We start from the raw sequence: 22,911 nt of genomic DNA on the forward strand, positions 1-22,911 counted from the left end.
TTTATCAAAACTTTTTTTAATCAAATTGTGCTTCATATATAACCATTAGAATTACCTTTAAATCCACTTTTTGATGTTTTGATTTTGCTGACACGTTTTTTGTAATTGTGAAGTCATTTAGTTAATATCAACATAGTAATTATGCACTACAACAAATGTGCAACCTTGTTATTGAAACCTAAAGAAGAAGTGAGATGATTGGATCATGTTTTAACACCAAAAGTTAGTCGTCTTTGACATATTTTGTATTTTCTTTCTGTCTTTTCTGACTAGATTTGGTGTGTCACTCTAACCAACGCATCCCTGTTGCCCATATCATGGACTGGTAGATTTTGAGCATTAAAGCATTTTCTGCTGCAAGTCTCACTCTCCCAATCACACACACACATTCATACATTGCTTTTATCTATACCTAAGCACTTTTATCAGCCAAACCCCAATGAATACATCAGGGGCTGCCCCATATTACCAAAAAAAACAAAAAAACCCAAAACAAACCCCCCCACCAAAGTTTCCTTCCTTTCTTTATATAACTACATTTATCCTTGACTTTCACAGTACATTACATTCAACAACTGCACCTTTTTCAGACAAAACACTTTTAACACATATTAGCAGTGATTTGCAACCATGTTACCATACATGTAAAACAAATAATACAAACATGTTTTGAAACACAAACATACAAAATATTTGGTCCTGGGATTTTCTTTGTCAAATTTACATCATAATCCACAAATAAATGTAATTTATTACTGTAATTACTCTAATTAATTACGTGTTACTCCAATTCTAACCCTGTTACCAGGTCATTTTAAATAAAACATTCATAAGTGTTTTTCTTAGCTCACAAAGATTTGATCTATTCCATTTGTAATAGTTTGAATTGTCTGTTTGAGCAAGGATTGGAAAATAAATATTACAAAGTTGGGCAATAATTAATTAAATTAACATAACTCCCCTCAAGGCACTTCATACTGTAAGTTAAAAGATCCTACAATAATACAGAGAACCCCCAACAAGCAAGCATTTGGTGACAGTGGGAAGAGAAAACTCCCTTTTAACAGGAAGAAACCTTAGGCAGAACGAGGCTCGGGGATCTGTTTGGGTGTGAGGTGAGAGAAAATGGACAAAAGACAGGCTGTGAAAAAGAGCCCACAGTGCAATATTAGATATTTAAGATCTACTTTTTTATTAGGTTCCCAAGCATTGGTAAATGGGCTGTCTCAAGCATAGCACAAATAAAGCATTACAAAAATCTACACATTTTTTTGATGGATTTTATTTTTGTTGTTTTTCTTAAATATATAAAAGAAAATATAACCTAGAAGCTCGATTGTTTTTATTTATTTATGCTGCTATCTTTAAAGCCTAAATTGCTCTCCAATGGAAGGATGACCCTATAATATCCTGCAGTGATTTCTAACAGTTGTAGATTCATCACATGACGTCGTGGTCGGTCAGCGGCATCTTGTCCACGCCCAGGGCACGTGCTGATGAGCAGCGAGCCAGTCCTGGGCGAGGAAGGAAAACAGCTGACGGGGAACAACAACACAGAGTCGCCTTCTCCTGCAGGTGGTGGTGTACCGTGGACAAACTCTTTTCACACTTGGCCTGTTCGGGCTGCTGCCTGGCATCCTGGTCGTTATGTGGGTCTGATACATTTCTGAAGCATCTAAAAGAGGGTTTGATGCGAGCTCTGCGTTGAGGAGGAGGTGGAGGAGGACACACGGAGCTCGCCATCCATCCTCCCTCCCAAAAAAGAGCAGCAGCCGCCGCACAATGGCACCGTCCCTCATCCGAGCTTGCCGCAGTCTGGCTCTCTCGACGTGGCTGGTGTCGTTTTGCTTCGTCCACTTGCTGTGCCTGGACTTCACGGTTGCAGAGAAGGAGGAGTGGTACACAGCTTTCGTTAACATCACCTACCTGGACCCCGTCACGTCGCAGGTGAGGACGGAGAAAACCGAGTGCGGTCGGTATGGCGAGCACTCCCCTAAGAAAGAAGCTAGAGGTCTGGTCCTGGTGCCGGCCCTCCTGCAGGACAGACAGGGGTGCGACCCAAACATCAGGTTCCCTCCTGCCCCTCCAAACACCCCTTGGGTGGCGTTGGTAGCTACGGGGAATTGCACTTACCGGGAGAAAATCCGTAATGTCGCAAACCACAACGCCTCTGCAGTTGTCATATACAACGTGGGCTCCACTAGCGCCAATGACACCATAACAATGTCCCACTCAGGTAAGAGACAGCATGCCAACTCTTTTCCCTAACACTGTCCCAGACTCCTTCAGGCAGAACAGATAATCTACTACAAAATAGTCCCGGCTGTGTTACTGAGCCCTGAAAGCCCACATGCAACTAATCTTCAGCTTATTAAGTCTCCATCCAAGATCAGTGGCTTTCATCCCTGCAGTGAAGCCTGCGAGCTCTTCTGCTTCACTGCAATCACATCAAGCCTAATGTGTTATCAGTGTGTTACACCCGAGGAGCTCCTCGATCAGATATGGCCATATATTTGCCAGATGTGTTATTAGTGGAATAGTATTAGGTTGGGATAAATATATATACTGTATGTTTTATTCCTGAGCTATACTTGTTTATTACTCCACAGAAGCATACATAAATGAGGGTGGGTTTCAAACTGTGTGGCATAGAGTCTGCTGTTTTTTTTATTGTCAACTGCTGATTAAAAACATGGTGGGAAGTGTAGGGGAAACTTTTCCAGCTTCCAAAGTGCTGCATGCCACAAAGAGCTTGAGAACAATGGTCACAGATTGTCCATTTGAACTTCTGCTTCTTCTCGTTGTTTGACACTTTATTCCTCAGATAAATCTTGTTTGGTTACCTCAAAGCATGCTACAAATTCTAGCTACGAAATAAAACACAATAATCAGCTTCCAGTGCAGATGATGATGGAGTAAAGCTATAAAAACAGTATTTTAAATAAGGTTAATGTCCTTACATATGCTGAAAGTTATTCCCCACATTTTTTGTAAATAAATAAGAAATACTGTGGAAAAGAAAAAATAAGCCCATCTGTGTAAAGGATGACTTTGAGTGGGCTTCACCTGCTGTTCTGAAGAAGCACTCTTCTCTTTAGTCCAGAGGATGGGGCATTCATGTTTTCCTAGAATAATTTCAAATTTCAATTCATCTGACCACAGAACAGTTTTTTCACTTGGCCTCAGTTCATTTTTAATGATCTTTGGTCCACAGAAGACGGCGGTGTTCCTGGATCATGTTCACGCATGGCTTCTTTCTATGACAGAGGTTGTTTAACTTGTGTTTGCAGATGGCACAGTGAACGGTGTGCACAGATAATAATGATGATTCCTGGAAGGGTTTCTGAGCCCATAATGATTTCTAGAGTAGAATCATGCCTGTTTGTGATGCCTTGCCGCCTGAGGACCCAAAGATCACGCGCATCCATTGATTTTGAGTTTGAGAATAATTTGATGATCTTATGTCCTGTATATTCAAAAAGTCTTCAAGTTATTCATGAAATAAAAGGTTTTAAAATGTTACATTATTTTTAAGTTCTGTTCTGGTTGAAACATGGTTTTGTTAGATTTTCAAATCATTGCATTCTTTATATTTACATTTTACACAGCATCCCAGCTATGTTGGTTTGGGTTTGTTTTTACCGTCACAGAAGAAGAAGATGAGTACAACTTTCTTTATTATACGTGTATAAACCGAGTTTTAAGTTAGCCATGGCTATTCAATGTTGAAACCAGTCAAACCAGTTTGTTATTGAATGGAGAGTCCCCACTTTGTAAGGTATTTGCATTTAATCAAATAAGACAAGAGCCTCTAGACTCTCAGAAAGTGTAAGACAAGGATAGTCTGACAATCGCTCCTCAGTGTGACACTAAAGAACAGCAAACCAATCTTTTGACTGGTAACGCAGTCAGTACATGGAAAGCAAGCACTTAAAGACTAAAGCGAGTAAATGCAAAATGATCAAATAACACACCCATCACATTTTGATGACATAATCCATGTAAAAATCTCATGAAAACAACACTTTGTGTTCTTAGAGTCAGGTCTTTCCTCGTTGTTTTGCCAGAAGCGCTGTGTTGATTAATGGTAATTGGACAAACAGGGTTGTTTAAATAGCACCCCATGCAGAATAATTTACATGCTAACAGCTTTGTAGAACAATTGTAGTGTTTGTTTTTTGTTTATTTTTTTAATCTACCCCTCAAAGTCACATTGAAAGAGAATCGTAGATCTTTAGTTTTACCCACAATCCCTAAAAATCAGTAATGTAAGTCAAAGGGAAAATTCCTGCTATTCCTCTCACATTGCAGTTCTTAAATCTTTGGCTGTTGCAGATGACAACACGGTGCCTGAAGGCTGTTTGACAAAAGGATCTGTACAGAAACAGATGTTCAAACTAAAAATGCAAATCATAGTCACAAACACTGATCAGTCCACACAGAAAGGAGATGTATAAAAACTACTTGTAGGCCATGTTGGTGTAAGTTTCATGAGACTTGTATGTCTCATCCTGTGACTTACTCATGTCATTTTATTTTTAAGTTTTGTAAATGAACCTACAAATCACTGATAATGAACATTTAAAACAGCAGAGGACAGGAAATTTATCTGTGAGTGTTTTGTTTCCTTTTGTCACACATGTTGTGTGACTCATACTATGTCGTACCAGGTATGATGTAGGACCCTGGTCTGGATGGACTAGAGGAGCATAGAGATAAAGCTGTGTGAATTAATATTATATCTATATTAATATGTAATTTCAAAACTGCTGCTAGTGCCACAAGACTGTTATTAACTCTCAGATCTCTTTCATCTCCTTAAAAAATGTTTTTCCTTTTTTATTTCCGTACTTTTTTTTTCTTCTTTTTTACTGCTTTGGTTCACTCCAACCACCACCATCAGTCTCCTACCAAACAGTGGACCCAGAACTCATTGGATACCAACATTGGACTACTGCTGCTTCATAGATGTGACTTTTTTTTCCCACAGCAAAGTTTTAAGGTTTTACTTTTTTTCAGTCAGCCTGTGTGTTGATGGTATATGACCATTAAACGTCCTCTGCTCCTCCTCTGTTTCTCACAAAGACTCCAGTGTGCAGACCTGGTTTACCTGGAGCATCAGATAAAAGGCACCAATCTATTTTTAACTCTTGCCCTGCTTCCAACCATGACATAAATATAAACTAAGGCATATTTAAGAGAAAAGAAAAGGCAACAAGGAGAGGTACAGCGATAAAGCTGGTAGAGAGGAAGGAAGGTAATGGAGAGGGCTGTGGCAAAGACACAGGTCCTAATATGTAGAATGGATAATGAAGCTGCTGCCAGAGAAAGAAGGGCAGACCAGAGCCAACACAGCTGGGCTGTAAAATCCACAGCTGCTAGAGGCAGAAACTCGGCATGGCATTATCCAGTTTAAGTCTTTCTTCTCAAGCCTGATTTGTCTAAATGCTTTGTTCAACTTTAAAGAGATAATTTAGGTTTCTGAATAACCCATGTAGAAATTAACTTATTCATTATGTAAACGAGGATTTCTCACTTCTGGAAAATTATTACTGTTGTTTCCAACCATTCAGATCATGGCACATATGAAAAAAAACAAAAAAAACTAACTAGTCGTTCCGAGATGTCCAACATTCATTATCTCACAGGTTCATATGTGCAGAGTTACATAGGTTTGAGCTTCAAACTAGTCTTTTTCCAGTTATCTAGTGGGATTAAGAGAGTGGGACCACATATATTATGGTTGCAAAACACAATACCCTGCTCAGTAGCCGTCATCCACAGGCAGAATGTGAGTTTTGATAGCTGATTCAGATTCAGTCTTCACAGTCTGTGCTCTCATGTCAGATCTTGCCATCACTGCTCTGGCAGCTTAGCTGCTGAAACACTCCCAAGCTGGCAAATGTGTTGCGTTACTATGACAGAGGGCTACCATATGCTGTCACATCAAAATGACATAATTTTGTCATTTTACTCTTTTTGTCTCTGTGTGTGTTTGAAAATGTGGCTTAAATATGTTTAATGGAACTGCTGTTTTCTGTCAAAGCCACAGCATCTGCTTTGTGTCACAGCTAGTTTTCCTTCAGTCCACTGCTGTTAATAAAGATGTAAATCTATAGTAATCAGTGCCTCAGCGATGTCTACAGGAGGCCTAGATCCTTTTAAAGACATTAACCACACAGCCCGGACAGGCTGGTGCCAACTAAATTAACCCCATTCAGTATTAATCCACTCTTTGCTTCCACATTTTGGCCAAGTGGGTCTGAAAGACACAGATCTTTCACTAGTTCAGCCTCAGTCTCCGACATTGCCCTCCTGTTTTTAGAAGCAGCTATTTTTATCTGCTCTCACTGCGTCACTGTGAGCAGAAGAAGGAGATAAGTGTCGAGGCTTAGGGAAACCTTACTTGCCCTGTTATGCCTTTTCTCGTTTCTGTTAGCTATTAAGATTATACTGCCCGTACACGGTTGTTTAAAGGTCTACAGATTTGGGCAGTTTTATGTTTCAAGTTGTTTACCGTTTAACAAGACGTGGTGCAGTTTTATCTTGTGTTTGCAAAGGCAAATGTTATATCACAGTGACTTTTCCCCTCTACCATATGGTCATGCTTAGTAAAACCATAAATCCGCAGGCCGGGAGCATGTGTCTCTAAGGTTACAGATTGAAAAATAGGTGTAAAAACAGGAAGCATTACGTATGTTATCAGGTAGAGAGAATTACCTTACATTATTGGGGAAGTAAAGCTTAGTTCAAACACCTGTTTAAAAACTTTAAAACTGTCTTCATCCTATGTGAAACTTTTATGAGCGTGAGAAGACTCATAGGGAGAGACTGAGATAAAGAAGTGTGACAGCAAGTGGCCTTTACAGTCTGAACATAACCTTGTGTGCAGCCGGATATTACCATCTGTTTTCAGTCCAAATAAAAGCTTTTGTTTTCTCTCTCATTTTTTTAAAGTATTGTTTGCTTTAGAAACTCCAGCACGAATAAGCTCATTATGAGAAAGCTGCTATCTAATGTTTGTGTTTGTGTTAATATTGAAAACACTGCCAGTTGTATGATGAATATAATGCCCAGTTCTTTCAATGCACTTTAAATCCTGATAAATTTAAAAAACAACAACTTTTCCTGTATTTTTGCTTTTATAAGCTTCTTGGCTTGAAACTCACTTTGCTGATCCTGACATAAATCACTAAAACTGTGGCTTTTTAATCCTTTGTCGTGTAAAATATAGAAGCTGTTGACTGGGAATTATTATTATTACTCTCATGCTATCTTTGTGATGGATTCATAGCATTTGTGATATTTAAACAGTACTCTGTGTATTTGAGATGCTTGTTGGGATGGCAGCGTGAATAAAGCCACTCTCTCTAGTGACAGATACAAGGTGTGACCCACCATGGGGAGCGTGTCCCTAGAAACTGAGTTCTACAGTCACTTTGTCCGATGTGTCATTTCCTCATCACACAGGGCAGATTAATGCTGCATTTTCAGAACAGATACAAATGTCCCCATTTCAGACTCTATAAAAGATTGCTTTTAAGTCTGGAATTAACTAAATATTTTTTATGTAGTATTTAATATTGATCATTCAGAAGGCCGGGCGGCAGGGTCTTGCATGTGCTTCCTGTGCCTGTGTGGGTTATCTGTGGGTACTCCGGCTTCCTCCTGCAATCCAAACACATGCGCAGGTTTGTTTTAAGTGGCTGTTCTAAAGTGGCCCAATGTCACAAAATTCAACATAACATGATTCAGATGAGAAAATTGTGACTTAAAGTAGTAATTAAAATCATAAATGGTTCATTACAACAAGTTTAAAATGTAATGTAATTCCCTGTACAACTCAGTACAAGTACTTAAGAATGATGAATGATGTAGCAATGTTACGGCATATGAGTTTCCAGTTTATAAATATGTTCCATGCCTTCAAAATTATAAATGGACTGGTACTTATGTAGGACCTTTATACTCAGGGTGGTTACCTAAACCTCTTCCCACTACAAGCTCATCCACCCAATCATGCGCACATTCATACAGCAATTTTGATCTATGCCTTTTTACTAACACGCACACACTCAAACTCTGTTGTTCAGTATCTTGGTCGTGGATCATGTGAACAGGAGGAGCCGCTCGACCACTGCTGAGCAGCCACCCCGCTAATTACTCTAATTGTAGTTGCGTTAAGAGGCTTATACAAAGCACAATGTCATCTGATACTAAAACCCATAAAAATCAGACAATGTAAATATATCCTTTCTCCCTGGGAGTTTTTCACAAATCACTGCATCACTGCATTCTCGTATATAAAAATCGTGTAAGTGTTTTACAAGAATAGCAAGTTGTTTAAAGACAGAAGAAAACTGTTGAAAAAAAGCAGCTCAAAGTACAATTTAAAGTCTCTCCCTTAATGAGAGATGCTCAGAGCGTCTGTATTACATAATCCTTCATTGTGCACAACAAGCAAATCAACAGATGGTTGCTGGCAGGAAGCCTCCGACACCGAGAGTGAGGCTTTAGTTCATCTGTCCTGTCTAAGCTCCCAGCAGCCTGCTCAAGATTCCTCTTTACTGTAGCACACACCAGTCTGAGTCGGCAGAGTTTTAGCACCTCCTCTGCTCTGAAGCACCGTTTTTAAATGCTCGGGTTGTGGTTGGATGTGTGGCAATTTGCTCTGTAAAATATAAAGTAGTGCTGTATGCAAATATCTGCTTTTGTTTTTCCTTTTTATTGGATTTATCGGTGCATACTGTTTTGCCTAACTCCAGTTTTTTTGTATAAAAGGAAATATTTGTTGTTTGCCCTGTGAATAGCCATCACTACCTCCACCAAGGAGGTTACATTTTGGTGGTGTTTGCGTGCGTGTGTCATCACTCTCATGATAGCTCGAACAGCTTTGAATGAATTCTAAAAAAAGCTTTGTAGGGGTGTAGAGTAAGGTCATGTTAACAATCCATTATATCTGGCTTCCATCCACCGAGGTCACCTTAATGATTTAACTAGAAACTATGATTCTTAAAAGTGTGTATAAAGTGTGTATTTTCAACATATAAAAAGTTACATATATGTCAGTATGTTTCGTAAATATAATAAATCATTCTAAATATCACGTTTTTTTTATTATGACCTTGTTATGTGCATTAGGTTATAAGAGTTTAAATAATAACAAAAGTATACTTTTTTGCAAACAAAATAAAATTGTGATCAAAAAACCTTTTCGCTTGATGATTTATTGTTTAGATATTTAAATTAATTTTACTAAGCAATGAAATAAGTGCTACACAAGCGCTGTATTTAAATATATACAAATAGCAAAAAAAATAAAAAAAATAATTGTACTCAAAACAAAGTCAAGTATATTAAAATGGATTTCAACCAGATAAATAATAAAATCCTATAATTTCAAACTTCTTAAAGTTTGTTTAAAAAAAAAAAAAGAACAAAGAAAACAAAAACAAAACAAAACAAAAGAAAAATTTTCAGTTCAGTTGTATTTATATAGAGCGAATTCCCAACAACAGTTGCCTCAAGCTGCTTTATATCGTAAGGTAAAGAGCCTACAATAGTACAAAGAAAACAGAGAAAACCCCAACAGTCATTTGACCCCCTATGAGCAAGTATTTTTGTGTTAGAAAATAATAAATCAATATTTTAAAAGTAAACATTTTGCACAAGATAAAGAGTTATTTTATTTCCTCACTTGCAGCACTGATTCATCTCCTGAATGTCTCAATTTGTACTTCCTGTGTTGCGTGTTGTGTAGACACAGGCGATGTTGTGGCCATCATGATCCCGGAGCGTAAAGGCCGTGAAATCGTGGCCTTGCTCGAGCAGCACATCATGATCATGTTGCAGATCACTATAGGAACCCGCAACCTGCAGAAGTACGTGAGCAGAACGTCCGTGGTGTTTGTGTCCATCTCCTTCATCGTCCTCATGATCATCTCCCTCGCCTGGCTTGTCTTCTACTACATCCAGAGGTTCCGCTACGCTAACGCACGAGATCGCAACCAGGTATGTCTGTGTGCAGCCGATGTGTTTCTGACGGGGATAGTGTTGCAGCCGTGTGGTGGATTTTCCCATATGGCCCTGCTCCAGTGTGAACGTAAGGAAAGATCCAAAATTAGCCTGACACCTGGCTGAACACGAGCATGGCAGCCCAGTGAACCATCAAACTGTGCAAATACCTTTCTTGTTGGGTTTTTTGCCATCTCTTTATGAATGGGCTGCTCTGACATTGTAGTGACGTCTGTAATGACGATCCATCACCACGGCTGTTATGATAGGGGCCGTGGCTGTGACAACTATTGTTTGTGTTTTCAATTTGAATTATACTGATTAATGTTGTAAATAGGGTACAGCTGCAATAATGAACAAATCTGCTTTCAATTCATAATGTGAGACAGACGTGGAGCAGTTCAAGCACGACTGTCTGTTATTATAATACAACTCCATGAATCGAGTTTTTGTTTTAATCCAGATTGTGGAAATGGGGTCATTAACAGATGGATGAGTTTATCTATGTGTCGTGTATCTATATCTACACTTTAACTAATGACTCCTTTATTCACACATCTGTCGTTTTTATTGCTGAGACTTTTGAAAACGTTTCAAATTCAGTCTGATGTTTACTTGGTGAGATCTTCTGGTTGCTTTTGAGATCTTTAGTCTAGCCTCTTTGCAGTAACATAATTAGTTGAAACATTTTCTGAATCTGTTTTATTGTTATACAAACGCAGACAACCAATCAAGTCAAGTAACAACAAGTGTTTTTCACATGGTCACCTGCCGCCTTATTGGGTACACCTTGCTCGTACAGGTTTGGACACCGTGTTGCCTTCAAAAGTGGGTCCAAACTCTTCCTTTAACAAGGTGCTGTGATTTTGTTCCATGTTGACGAGATAGCATCACATAGTACGAGGAACAGCACGGTTGATCTTAGTTGATTTCATCAAGAAAGATGAAACTTTATCAGCTTTTTGTCATTGCAAGCCAATATACACTATTAACCAAGGCTACTTTGTTTTAAAAGACAATTTAAATTCCTGAATTGTTCATTCATATATATATATATTCATATATATATATATATATATATATATATATATATATATATATATATATATATATATATATATATATATATATATATATATATATATATATATATATATATATATATATATGTGTATATATATATATATATATATATATATATATATATATATATATATATATATATACACATATATATATACATACATACATACATACATACATACATACATATTTAAATTTAAATGTTGTTAATAAAGTAATTTTTTTTGTATCTCTGTCTTTTTCATACAGAGGCGTTTGGGAGATGCTGCCAAAAAAGCCATGAGTAAACTTCAGCTACGCACTATCAAAAGAGGAGACAAGGTAACTCAAGTCTAAAAGTACACACACGGCCACAAAAGTCTTCTTATTTATGTTTGAATTACATGACATGAATTTGATCATTTTTAAAGAATTTATTGGCCTCTTATTTTCTGTCTTGTTTAAGGAAACAGAGTCGGACTTTGACAACTGTGCAGTTTGTATTGAAGGTTATAAGCCTAATGATGTTGTAAGGATATTACCATGCAGGTAACTTTTATTTATACCTTACATATATATATTTTTTCTGTGGGGAAAAAATCACATGCACTGTAATATATGTTTTTTGCACTGCTGTCTTGTTTGGTCAGACATTTCTTCCATAAGCACTGTGTAGACCCGTGGCTCCAAGACCACCGAACGTGTCCCATGTGCAAAATGAACATCCTCAAAGCCCTGGGAATCCCAGTGGGTTGTTTTGCTTTATCACACAGATAAAGTGATAATGTAACTAATCAAACCTTACATAAAGCTTTGGCAGTGATAAAGACATTAGGATGCCTCTGATATGTTCCAGTTTAGCGCGGACTGCTCGGATGAGGTTCCTCCAGACTACGAGATGTCTGTCGGAGGTCCGCCTACCAACCCCATTAGTGGAGCGAGCGAAATCACAGTTAACGAGAGCTCGGTAGTGTTGGATCCAGCAGAAAGAGGAATAGACCTGCCGGCACTCCATCCTGAGACAGAGTCAGCGCTTCAGGCGGGGGAGAGCCGTATCTTTGCCAGCAGTACGTACAGACATTTTTTACTTATAGCAGCCTGTGATAGTGGTGGACAGTACAAACCTGATTCTGAAAAAGTTGGGATTCTGTGTAAAATGTAAATAAAAACAATGCAAAGATTTCCATAAACTCATATTTTAAGAAAAATATTAGCTCATTTTGAATTTGATGGCAGCAACACGTGAAAAAAGTTGGGATGGAGGCAACAAAGTGCTGGAAAAGTAAGTGGTGATAAAAAGAAACGGCTGTAGGAAAAATTAATTAGGTTATTTGGCAACAGGTCAGTTACACAATTGAGTATAAAAAGAGCATCTTAGAGAGGCTTAGGGTTTTTTTGTGTATGTAATATACGAAAGTACTGATATCTGAGTACTTCCTCCAGGCACATATATTACGCTGAGGAGTTGAGGAAATCCAGTGCTAATTCACACTTTAACACAATTAAGAAAATCTGTTTTCCAACAGCCTGCCCTTTGTGACGTTTAATGCATCCATGTTTGATTGTTTTCAAATTAAATATACATGAGGTCAGTCCTCCTGTCTAAGATAAAAACAAGAGGAAAAACTCAAGAAAGTCACTAACTAACCTACCTAAAATCTTCGTTCATTGCATTTCTGTAACTTATATAATCACCTAAGGGCTGTGGTGTTGCCTAATAGCTGCAAGCTGTTAGCACTTTGCAGCGTGTGTTTATGGGTGTGAGTTCATGCAGAAGCTCTTATGTGTTTTTCCGAACATGATCTCTGAAGCCAAACTATTTTACATTTTACCAAAACAGGGAGTGGGGAGTTTAAGTGTTTTTTTGTAGCAGCATGTTTTTTTAAGCAGTTGTTAAATTGACAAAAAAAAACAAAGAATGCGCTTTGTTACTCTTTCTTTATATGATAATAAATCCAATAGTGTTTCACAATTTTTCCTACTTGCAAAGCATAGTATCGTAAACCTGCTGATTTAAGTTTACTTGCACATAACAAGTTAATTGAGAGGTAGTATATCAGTTTGCCAGAGGCACAGATCGTAGTCGAGTGCGATGAGAATGTAAATCGGACCGAATAAATCGTATGTTGCAGCTCGTGCACCAGTGCGCAAACAGATGATGGCACTGACAGGGAGTCAGCACGGGATAAACAAGCTGATCTGCCAGGATTTCTGCTGTAGCGGCTTGGCAGTGATGAAGTGCCAGTCATGTTGCTCTTTACCCTGAGTAATTAGCAGGACTAGTAATGTAGCTATCACTCTTTCCAGTCAGCCATTTAGTGCAGGTAAAAAGACCCTGATTTCTGGACTTCTGTCTTAATGCATTGCTCACGTGCATATATGAAGACTGAAAACATTGTTAGTTGTTGAACAAACCTGTTTCTGTTTAACATGAAACAAGAGCTTGAGCAAAAGTAATCTGCTTTTTCACATTTGTGTATCTGACATGGATGCCATTCAACCATCACATAAGCACTGAAGCATACTTTGGAACACTCTGTACATGTCCACAATTTCATTATACATGTACAATGACAATGAAGGGCTATTCTATTCTTTTAAAATTCCAGCTTCGTTTTCTGCTTCGAAACCCTCTCCACAGTTCAGCAGGAGAGAAGGGAAAAAAACATTTGAGAGCATCATTTGTCTGTATGACAGCACCAGTTGTTTTCTGCACACTTGCATGCAGTTTTTTCAAGGTTGGTGGTAGGAAGGTTGCTCAGTCCTCTTTGGTAACATCACACACATCTATGGGTTACACCAACTGTTCATTAATGCAGTTAATTATTAGTATATTATAGTTATTAGTGCACTTATGCATAGACATGGTCAAAACAGCCTACTGTACTAAGCATCAGAATGGGGGAGAAAGGGGATTTAAGTGACTTTGAATGTGGAATCATTATATAGTTGTTGGCATGAGATGGGCTAATACAGGGCTGCCCAATCCCAGTCCTCGAGAGCTACTATCCTGCAGCTTTTAGATGCATCCCTACTCCAACACAGCTGAATCAAATGAATGGCTTGTTATCAGGCCTTTGCCAAACACGATGGCATGCTGAAGAGGTAATCAAACCATTTGATTCAGCTGTGTTGGAGTAGGGATGCATCTAAAAGCTGCAGGACGGTAGCTCTCGAGGACCGGGATTGGGCACCCCTGGGCTAATATTTCAGTAACTGATGACCTGCTGATGATTTTCCCACACAAAAATGTCCAGGGTTTACAGAGGATGGGCCTGAAAAGAGAAAATATCCAGTGTGTGCCAGTTCTCAATGCCTTGCTGACAGAAAGCAAACAGTAACTCAAATAACCACTCATTACAAGTGAGGTGTGCAGAAGAGCACATAGACTACAGCAGTAGCAGAAGACCGTCTGGGTGCTAAACCAGTGAGCTAAATAGTTGTAAACTGAAATATCTAGTGAGTGGTACTTCTCTGGGTGAAAACATCATGGGAGAATGTCCATACTCCTTTGAGTTGGTAGGAAGGCAAAAGAAACTCCAATAACCACTTGTTACAGCCAAGCTATGCAGAAGACTTGTTAGAGCCAAGGTATGCAGCTGAGCCACATATCACACCCCATCACATGCCCCTATCACCTTCTCTTGTCAGTACAAACCGTACGGACTGAAGAAGGCCATTTTTCCCTTGGACTCTGCAGACAAGGGAATCTCTCAGTAGCACTTGGTTAAATCCAGCATTGTGAAAAAGTGAGCAGTGCCTCTCCAGTCCAGGGACCTTATCAGCGCGGGGCATTGGGTAGGCATCCGACTAAGACACCTTGCCTTGTGGTAGTCAACACAGAACCGTATAGAGCCATCTTTCTTCAACACAAGAACTATGGGGCTACAGCAGGCGCTGTGTGAGTCTTCTATCACTTCTATTTTCAGCATTTCAGCCAATTCTTTCTAAACAATTTGTCTCTTATGCTCAGGTAACCTGTAGGGCTGTGAATGCACTGTCATGCCATGGTGCGTTTCAAAATTCAAAATGCTCTCTGGGCCTGTGTGAGATGGCCATCAGAAATGGTGGAATTTTGCACCTCCGGGCCCAATTCATCTCTTTCCGTAGCCAGACTCACCAGAGAAGCGGTTTCAGCTTCTTTCCATGCATTGAGGTTGAGGTTGAGGTGATATATCTGTGTGGTTCCTCCCCTGTCTGACCATACCACTTCACGTAGGACCCCCACCCTCTGAGTTACCACAAAGGGTCCTTGCCACCTGGCAAGTAACTTTGGGCTGGAAGAAGGTTCTGTGTTAACTACCACATACTCTGCCATGGGGTTGTAACTCTTCCCCACAGTCACCATCGGACGTTGATAAAGGTCATGAACACATCCTCACACACTGCCCCAACAGGTTATTAAAACCTGGCCAATCTGTCTCCAGAATTAGAGATGCGTCAGGCGTGAACTAACCGCAGCCTTCACACTATGCATTTTGCCCTTGTATTTAATTTGGAACAGCATTATGGGATATTTGTGTATGTCCTCATGCACACACCTAACCTCCTCCCACTCTGCCTCCAGCAAAGCCCCGGACCTAAACCAGAATTTGGTGGACTATAGCCCGGCGTATAGCCCCTTGGGTTCTTGTCAAGTTGCAGAATAAAGTTGTTACTGAACAGATGGCAGTCTGATGCCAAGACAGAGCAATGCGACAACAGTGTGACAAAAATGAAGGAGTAATCTAAAACTTGCATTTCCCGCTGGCTTCTAAACAGCTGACACAATTAATGAACTAGCTGCAGCTTAAGAGCCACAGATTTTACTCTCCTTTGGAAAAGTGCGAGTAAAAGTAAGCCTTACATGTAACAGATGCCCAAAGCGCCACTCTAAATGGTAATGTTTCTCATGAATTGCAACTTTTCTATATTCATTCAAAGGTGCCTTGTTAGTGTGTTCACAACATGTTTCTGCTGGCTCTAAAAAAAAAGGTTGAAAAATCAGTTACCACATTTTTTAGTGGCGATGACATTAGCCAAAAGTATTAAAGACACAGCTGCCTGTGATGTGTCAGTTAATGTATCAACTTGCTCTCTTGCCCTTTAGGTGAGCACCAGCCTCCACTCAGCAGTGATTCAGACACTTCAATCATCGTGGGCATTGAGGTAGGCATGTCGGAATTAGACCTATCCACTGAGCAGGAATGTGATGCCACCAAGTCCAGAGCCAATCAGAGCTGAGACAAATAGCACAAAACTCATAGGACAAGGAGGAAAAAAGCAGGACTGGGTGATCAGGGTGCTCCCCAAGATTATCCAGTGATGAAGTGACCTGGCTGAAGATGAATGTAAATGAGCAATACAAGTGATAGCAGCACAAAATACCTGGTTCTTTCTTCACTTGACTAAAAAAACGGATTAATCCCTGCATCTATGGATATTTAGCTCACTCATTTCCTGATGCCAGGATGGCTAGTCACACCCCTCACCATGTGGTGACCAACAGTTTGTACATTCAGTCTTTTCACATCCTGAAACCATCCTAACTACACATACAGTAACTCTGGAGGTGTATGAGCCCTTCACAGTTGTTTGTCCCGAGTGAGACAAACCAAACCTGCTGCCGAAGAAAAAGCAAGGCCTTCTGCACACCATTTTCCAGCTTTAATCAATAGAAAAATAGGAGTGGATTCTTTGACTTCCTGGTACAAGATCACTGCCAACAAATCCAGAAGTTGTACTGATATGGCGTGCACCTGCATGGCGCATTAGGAGAGCACCTGAGTGGTTTTCTTCTGATTCTCCAACAGTTGGTGTGACTTTCCACCAGCAGTTCTTCAGCTTCAGACTTGAATGTTAGCTCTGTTGTCGTCGCATGACATTAAGAATTTGGAATATGAAGGCACACAAGCTGTAATTTCAGAATTTCTCAGTGTAATTGTTTTTGTTACTATTTTGTGGTTCTCAGTTTTTAAAACTTTGACTTTACCGACTAAATATTCCTGTCATGGAGAGACAAATGAGCAAACACAAGCTAGATGTTTCTGTCCTCACATCTGACAATCATAGCTTGTCCTAAGCAGTTTGAAGTGATGTCACTCTCTGCCCTGCTGAAACTGCTGCCTGCTGAAACTTCACAACATGTGAAGTAAGGGATCATGTTCTCACTGCTGCTAAACACAGCTGTAGCTGTAGCTATAGCAGTTGTCACTACCAATTTCTCCCACTGTGCACACTTCCCTATACAAGCCTACACAAACCAGCCAATATAAATACGTCAACAAGTCTTTGTGCCAAGCTTGTCTTTTGCATATTAGCCATTGTTATTTGTCATTAAAGTTAATTGCCTTGGCTGACAGGCTGGAACTACACTAAATCTTTTCGTGATTACCACCCTAATAAATAACATCAGGGCAATAAATTATGTCAGTTGAAAAGACTGTGTTAGATAATAAAGGAGGCAGGGCTCGGGTTCATTCAAGGAATTCTCTGCCCCAAGCATTTTTTTTTCTTTGTCCTGGCATGAACAGTTACCAGCATGGAAACATTTACAGTCTTGGAGTGAGTTTACACTAAACTGGCTAGTTTTGCCAAACAGCATCGATGTACCGTACCCACAGGGTTTTTAGCATGGATCTGCAAAAAAGTGGAAAGAAATTAACAGCATTTGGAAATGTTAAAAATAAGACAGCTAACTTACTACAGTTTGGAAGCACATGTACAAAAATGGTTCTGAATTTAATATAACTAAATATTTTCATTGAGAAGGCATGTGACAACTTATGGTAAAACATAGCTTCAGTGCTTTAGCCCATGAAAACGTACAAAAATATAGCAACTATAACAGATTCTTTTATATTATTAACAAATGTGCTGTTATAGTGAAGACCCTAAACTCTTCAGTGTTTTGAAATTTTACAATGAGTTTCAGCCACAGTCTGTATATAAAAAATGGACAAACCTCCCCATTTGTGTAAGTGAAGACAGTGCCTTAAACCTGCATTCTTTCTAATGGCCAGCAGGGGGCGAGGGAAATTCTGAATGCTTAAAAGTCTATGAGAAAATGATCCCTTGAGATTGTGCAGCATCGTTGGGTTGCCGGTCAGCTCCTTTCCGTTTCCTTTACCTCCATTTCTTACTTCCAGCTCGAGGCTCCAAAACAGGACTCAAACCAGCGGGTTACATCATAGCAGTCATGTCCATCATTTATATGCAGACTATGGTTTGAGCTCATTGTCTTACAGTTGATTTGCTCTCACTGCTCTCAGAGGATCATTTGTTTTCAGAAAATCTCTCCTCAGTCTAGACTACCTGCCCAGAGCCAAAAAAATGACACAAAAAATTATTCTATCAGGATCAGATGAAGACCAAGACTGAAGTTTATTGTGTTCTGTTTACTTGATTCTGCTGCCACCAAGTGGTCAAAATTATGAAATTATTATTATGATTATGAAATAATTATTTTCAGCATTTTATCAATATACTTGTTTTCCTTATCCCAAATTCAACACTACTCTAAAAAGACTGTTTTTGAGAAAAGAATGTAGCTAACTCAGCATGTGCTCCAGAGTGGAAGCTGACTGTTAATGCAATTACATTTATTGTTTTGTTGTTGTTGTTTTTTCATCTAGGTTTTTTTTTTTTTTTTAGATTAATTGCTTTTTAAAGAAGGTCTCGTAAATGTTAGCCGAATTTAAAGCTCATTTGGGTCCATTTCCTCTTACATTCCTGCAGCCATGCACACTGAAGAAGCACAAACCCACCGATATAGTCATTGGAGCCATCGGGCTCTAACTGCTGGTTCTCTCTTTAGTCATTTCCAAGAGCTCCTGCAGCTGACTCTATTATTTAAGGCATATGGTCAAACTCATTCTTGCTTTGGTCAGTCAATATCTGTATGTGCAAATATCTAAGTTTCAGAAATAACTGGTGTTAGGAGGCTTATATTGTAATTCTTTATTTGATAGCTATGATCACTACACTCTAGTAAAAGTTAAAATATTCAGGTTGTGTCTGCAGTTTTTCATTTTGATATAATACCTACAGGTGTAAGCTTGACAGTTTTTAAGTTTCCTCGTTTAACTGGAAGATTTCACAAATTTCCATTTTTATAAGCACTTATATAATGAAATGAAATCAGAGTTTTAAATCATCTGACAGACTGCATTTCTTTTGTGTTGAGGACATGAAGGTTAACAAAGATCCTGATTTTCACTAGAGACATAGCAGCTGAAATCTCACCCTACTGGGATCGTTAATCCCCTCATGCTACATGAGCTCAGGCTAAAAATCGAACAGCACAATACAAAGGCATACCCAAAAGTTGTTTGTTTTACCCTCTGATATTTTAAACTCTTGGATTTTCTTTTCTATCATCATGTCTCTAAGGCTTCCATCTAATTGTTTGCTTAGTTGGTACAATGACAAAGTAAAGCAAAGTGCATTTATTTACAGTGCTACATGGCTGGGCTTTGGTTGTGTTGCCAAGTTCAAAAATAAAAAATAAAAATAAGGTTTTCCACAGTTTAAGGCCTTTTTGTTACAGAGCAACTTAAACTGCGTGATGAAGGTCCCTCAGTTTTGTCTGTTTACAACATTTTACTAACAACTTTCTCTGGGGAATAAATGAACTCAAACACCGAAGACATGTCAGCTTATTTCATCTAATAAGAGTTTGTGTCCTGATGAAGAAAACAACACCAGTGTCCCTAACAGTAACTGTAACTTCAACATTGTTTAACGCACTACCTTTATTACTTATTTAAATCATTTCCAACATGTTTTCTGGAAAGAAAAAATGTAATTGCAACAATTTTGGGGGAAAATATAAAGCTCTTCTTAAACTTTATGTGAAAGTGGTTAGTGTCAATAGAAACTAGTTAAATGGCCTGTATTTGTATAGCGCTTTACTAGTCCCTAAGGACCCCAAAGCGCTTTATACATCCAGTCATCCACACACACTGGTGATGGCAAGCTACATTGTAGCCACAGCCACCCTGGGGCGCACTGACAGAGGCGAGGCTGCCGGACACTGGCGCCACTGGGCCCTCTGACCACCACCAGTAGGCAACGGGTGAAGTGTCTTGCCCAAGGACACAACGATCGAGACTGTCGGAGCCGGGGCTCGAACCGTCAACCTTCTGATTACAAGGCGAACTCCCAACTCTTGAGCCACGATCGCCCCACCCAGTTATCCTGCCTTAAAGAGACATTTTCTTTTTTTCACCACCTGCCACATTTTAAAAATCAAAATCAAACTACATTGAACAACAAACTTACATATTTTACATAAAAATAGTTTCATTAATGATGCATGTAATATAAATAATATGTAGTTTAGTTTATGCTTGCTTGTAGTGCGATTATCTCTGAACTTACCTGAAATGAATCATCACGTATCATCAATACTCTATTTTCCCAATAATTGTTTGCAAATCATTTTTCCTTCCTCTTCAAAAAAGAGAAATCCTCAAGAAATATTGGACTTGTAAAATAAAGCCTTATCCAGCATTGTTTTATTACTGGTAGCTTAACCAGGGTGTGCTATTTCTTTTTGATCTGTGTGGCTCTTTCTGATTGTGTTAACCTTTCTATATTGCTATATTGCACTTTAACACTCCAGTGAATGGTGAAGACTGAAGCCTTCTTTTAAGGTACAGCCTTAAAGACAGAGGGCTACAGTAATGAAAATGGGAGATGAGTCAGTTGTTGCTTACAGTATATCATTGTATTTTTTTTTTTAAATCTTTACTCTGTGGATGTGAAATGGATGGTATCAATATATTGTAAACTATATACCCAGCAGATATGAGACCAGTTCTATTTTGTAACCTAAAAACAATGTAAGTGTGATTACGAGTGTCTCTGTTCCTTTCTTGTTCTATACATGATGCATGTGTAGGAATGTCTTTGACTGTCTGTTATGATAACTTTGAATCGGGTTTTTTTTTTCTTCTAACTTTTACAAACCTGTCTGTTTTATGTACAATAAAAAAATGATACACACAAAACAATGACAGCACATAGTGATATATATATATATATATATATATATATATATATATATATATATATATATATATATATATATATATATATATATATATATATATATACATATACATATACATATACATATACATACATACATATACACTCAACAAAAATATAAACGCAACACCTTTGTTACTGCTCCCATTCCCCATGGGATGGACGTAGAGACCTAAAATTCATTCCAGATACACAATATAACCATCCCTCCCAAACAGTGGTCACAAATCAGTCCAAATGTGTGGTAGTGGGCACATCTGCTATATTGAGATAATCCATCCCACCTCACAGGTGTACCACATCAGGATGCTGATCTGACATCATGAGTAGTGCACAGGTGTACCTCAGACTGCCCACAACAAAAGGCCACCCTGGAATGTGCAGTTTTGTCTCACAGCAAAATGCCACAGATGCCACAAGCAATGAGGGAGCGTGCAATTGGCATGCTGACTGCAGGAATGTCAACCAGATCTGTCGCCCGTGCATTGAATGTTCATTTCTCAACCATAAGCCGTCTCCACAGGCGTTTCAGAGAATATGGCAGCACATCCAACCGGCCTCACAACCGCAGACCTCATGTAACCACACCAGCCCAGGACCTCCACATCCAGCAGGTTCACCTCCAAGATCGTCTGAGACCAGCCACCCAGACAGCTGCTGGAACAATTGGTTTGCACAACCAAACAATTTCTGCACAAACTGTCAGAAACCGTCTCAGGGACGCTCAACTGCATGCCCGTCGTCCTCATCGGGGTCTTGACCTGACTCCAGCTCGTCGCCGTAACAGACTTGTGTGGGCAAATGCTCACATTCGATGGCATCTGGCACGTTGGAGAGGTGTGCGCTTCACGGATGAATCATGGTTCACATTGTTCAGGGCAGATGGCAGCTGAGAATGTCCCAGTTCTTGCATGGCCAGCATACTCACCGGACATGTCACCCATTGAGCATGTTCGGGATGTGCTTGACCGGCGTATACGACAGCGTGTACCAGTTCCCACGAATATCCAACAACCTCGCACAGCCATTGAAGTGGAGTGGACCAACATTCCACAGGCCACAATTGACAATCTGATAGACTCCATGCGACGATGTGTTGCACTGCATGAGGCAAATGGTGGTCACACCAGATACTGACCGGTTCTGGGTCCCCAGACCCCCAATAGCGCAAAAAACTGCACATTCCAGGGTGGCCTTTTGTTGTGGGCAGTCTGAGGTACACCTGTGCACTACTCATGATGTCAGATCAGCATCCTGATGTGGCACACCTGTGTGGTGGGATGGATTATCTCAATATAGCAGATGTGCCCACTACCACACATTTGGACTGATTTGTGACCACTGTTTGGGAGGGATGGTTATATTGTGTATCTGGAATGAATTTTAGGTCTCTACGTCCATCCCATGGGGAATGGGAGCAGTAACAAAGGTGTTGCGTTTATATTTTTGTTGAGTGTATATATATATGTATATATATATAAATTTAAAAAAAAACTTGTTGGACAATGACACTTTTTTTTAAAACCAAACAGTCAATTCAATCAATGTGTTCCTCTTTTATTCCATGATTTAGCAGATAAAATATCTGGATTGGATTCCAAAGGCTGATTTGTCACTTTTCACTAAAACTCTCAATATGAGGTCCAAAGAGATCTGGAGCCAACTCAATCTGTTCCATTGTTAAAAAGAAGGAATGCACTGGCCAGCTGACCAACACTGGATCAAAGTGCATGATGACAGAATTCTTGTTATGGTTAAAAAAAACTTCACAACATCTAAGCAAGTTAAAAACACTCTCAGGGA

The 22,911-nt window shown here is 39.3% G+C and overlaps 1 protein-coding gene across 1 annotated transcript; it reads left to right on the plus strand.

Moving 5' to 3' along the window:
• The first annotated feature begins 676 nt into the window (after positions 1–676).
• On the plus strand, positions 677–21,049 carry rnf150a (ring finger protein 150a). The gene is made up of 7 exons (XM_004549351.3): positions 677–2,236; positions 9,761–10,011; positions 11,347–11,418; positions 11,543–11,625; positions 11,727–11,823; positions 11,933–12,143; positions 16,166–21,049. The coding sequence occupies exons 1-7, from the start codon at positions 1,783–1,785 to the stop codon at positions 16,297–16,299; spliced, it is 1,302 nt and encodes a 433-aa protein (XP_004549408.2). The 5' UTR covers positions 677–1,782; the 3' UTR covers positions 16,300–21,049.
• The last annotated feature ends 1,862 nt before the right edge of the window (positions 21,050–22,911 follow it).

The sequence above is a fragment of the Maylandia zebra genome, linkage group LG6 (assembly GCF_041146795.1).
Source record: "Maylandia zebra isolate NMK-2024a linkage group LG6, Mzebra_GT3a, whole genome shotgun sequence".
Taxonomy (NCBI): Eukaryota; Metazoa; Chordata; class Actinopteri; order Cichliformes; family Cichlidae; genus Maylandia; species Maylandia zebra.

Excerpts from the sequence above, each read along its gene's own strand:
- rnf150a (XM_004549351.3), top strand. The coding sequence starts at position 1,783 with ATGGCACCGTCCCTCATCCGAGCTTGCCGCAGTCTGGCTCTCTCGACG. Across the intron at positions 10,012-11,346 it reads ACGCACGAGATCGCAACCAG|AGGCGTTTGGGAGATGCTGC; the intron begins GTATGTCTGTGT and ends TTTTTCATACAG. Across the intron at positions 11,419-11,542 it reads CTATCAAAAGAGGAGACAAG|GAAACAGAGTCGGACTTTGA; the intron begins GTAACTCAAGTC and ends GTCTTGTTTAAG.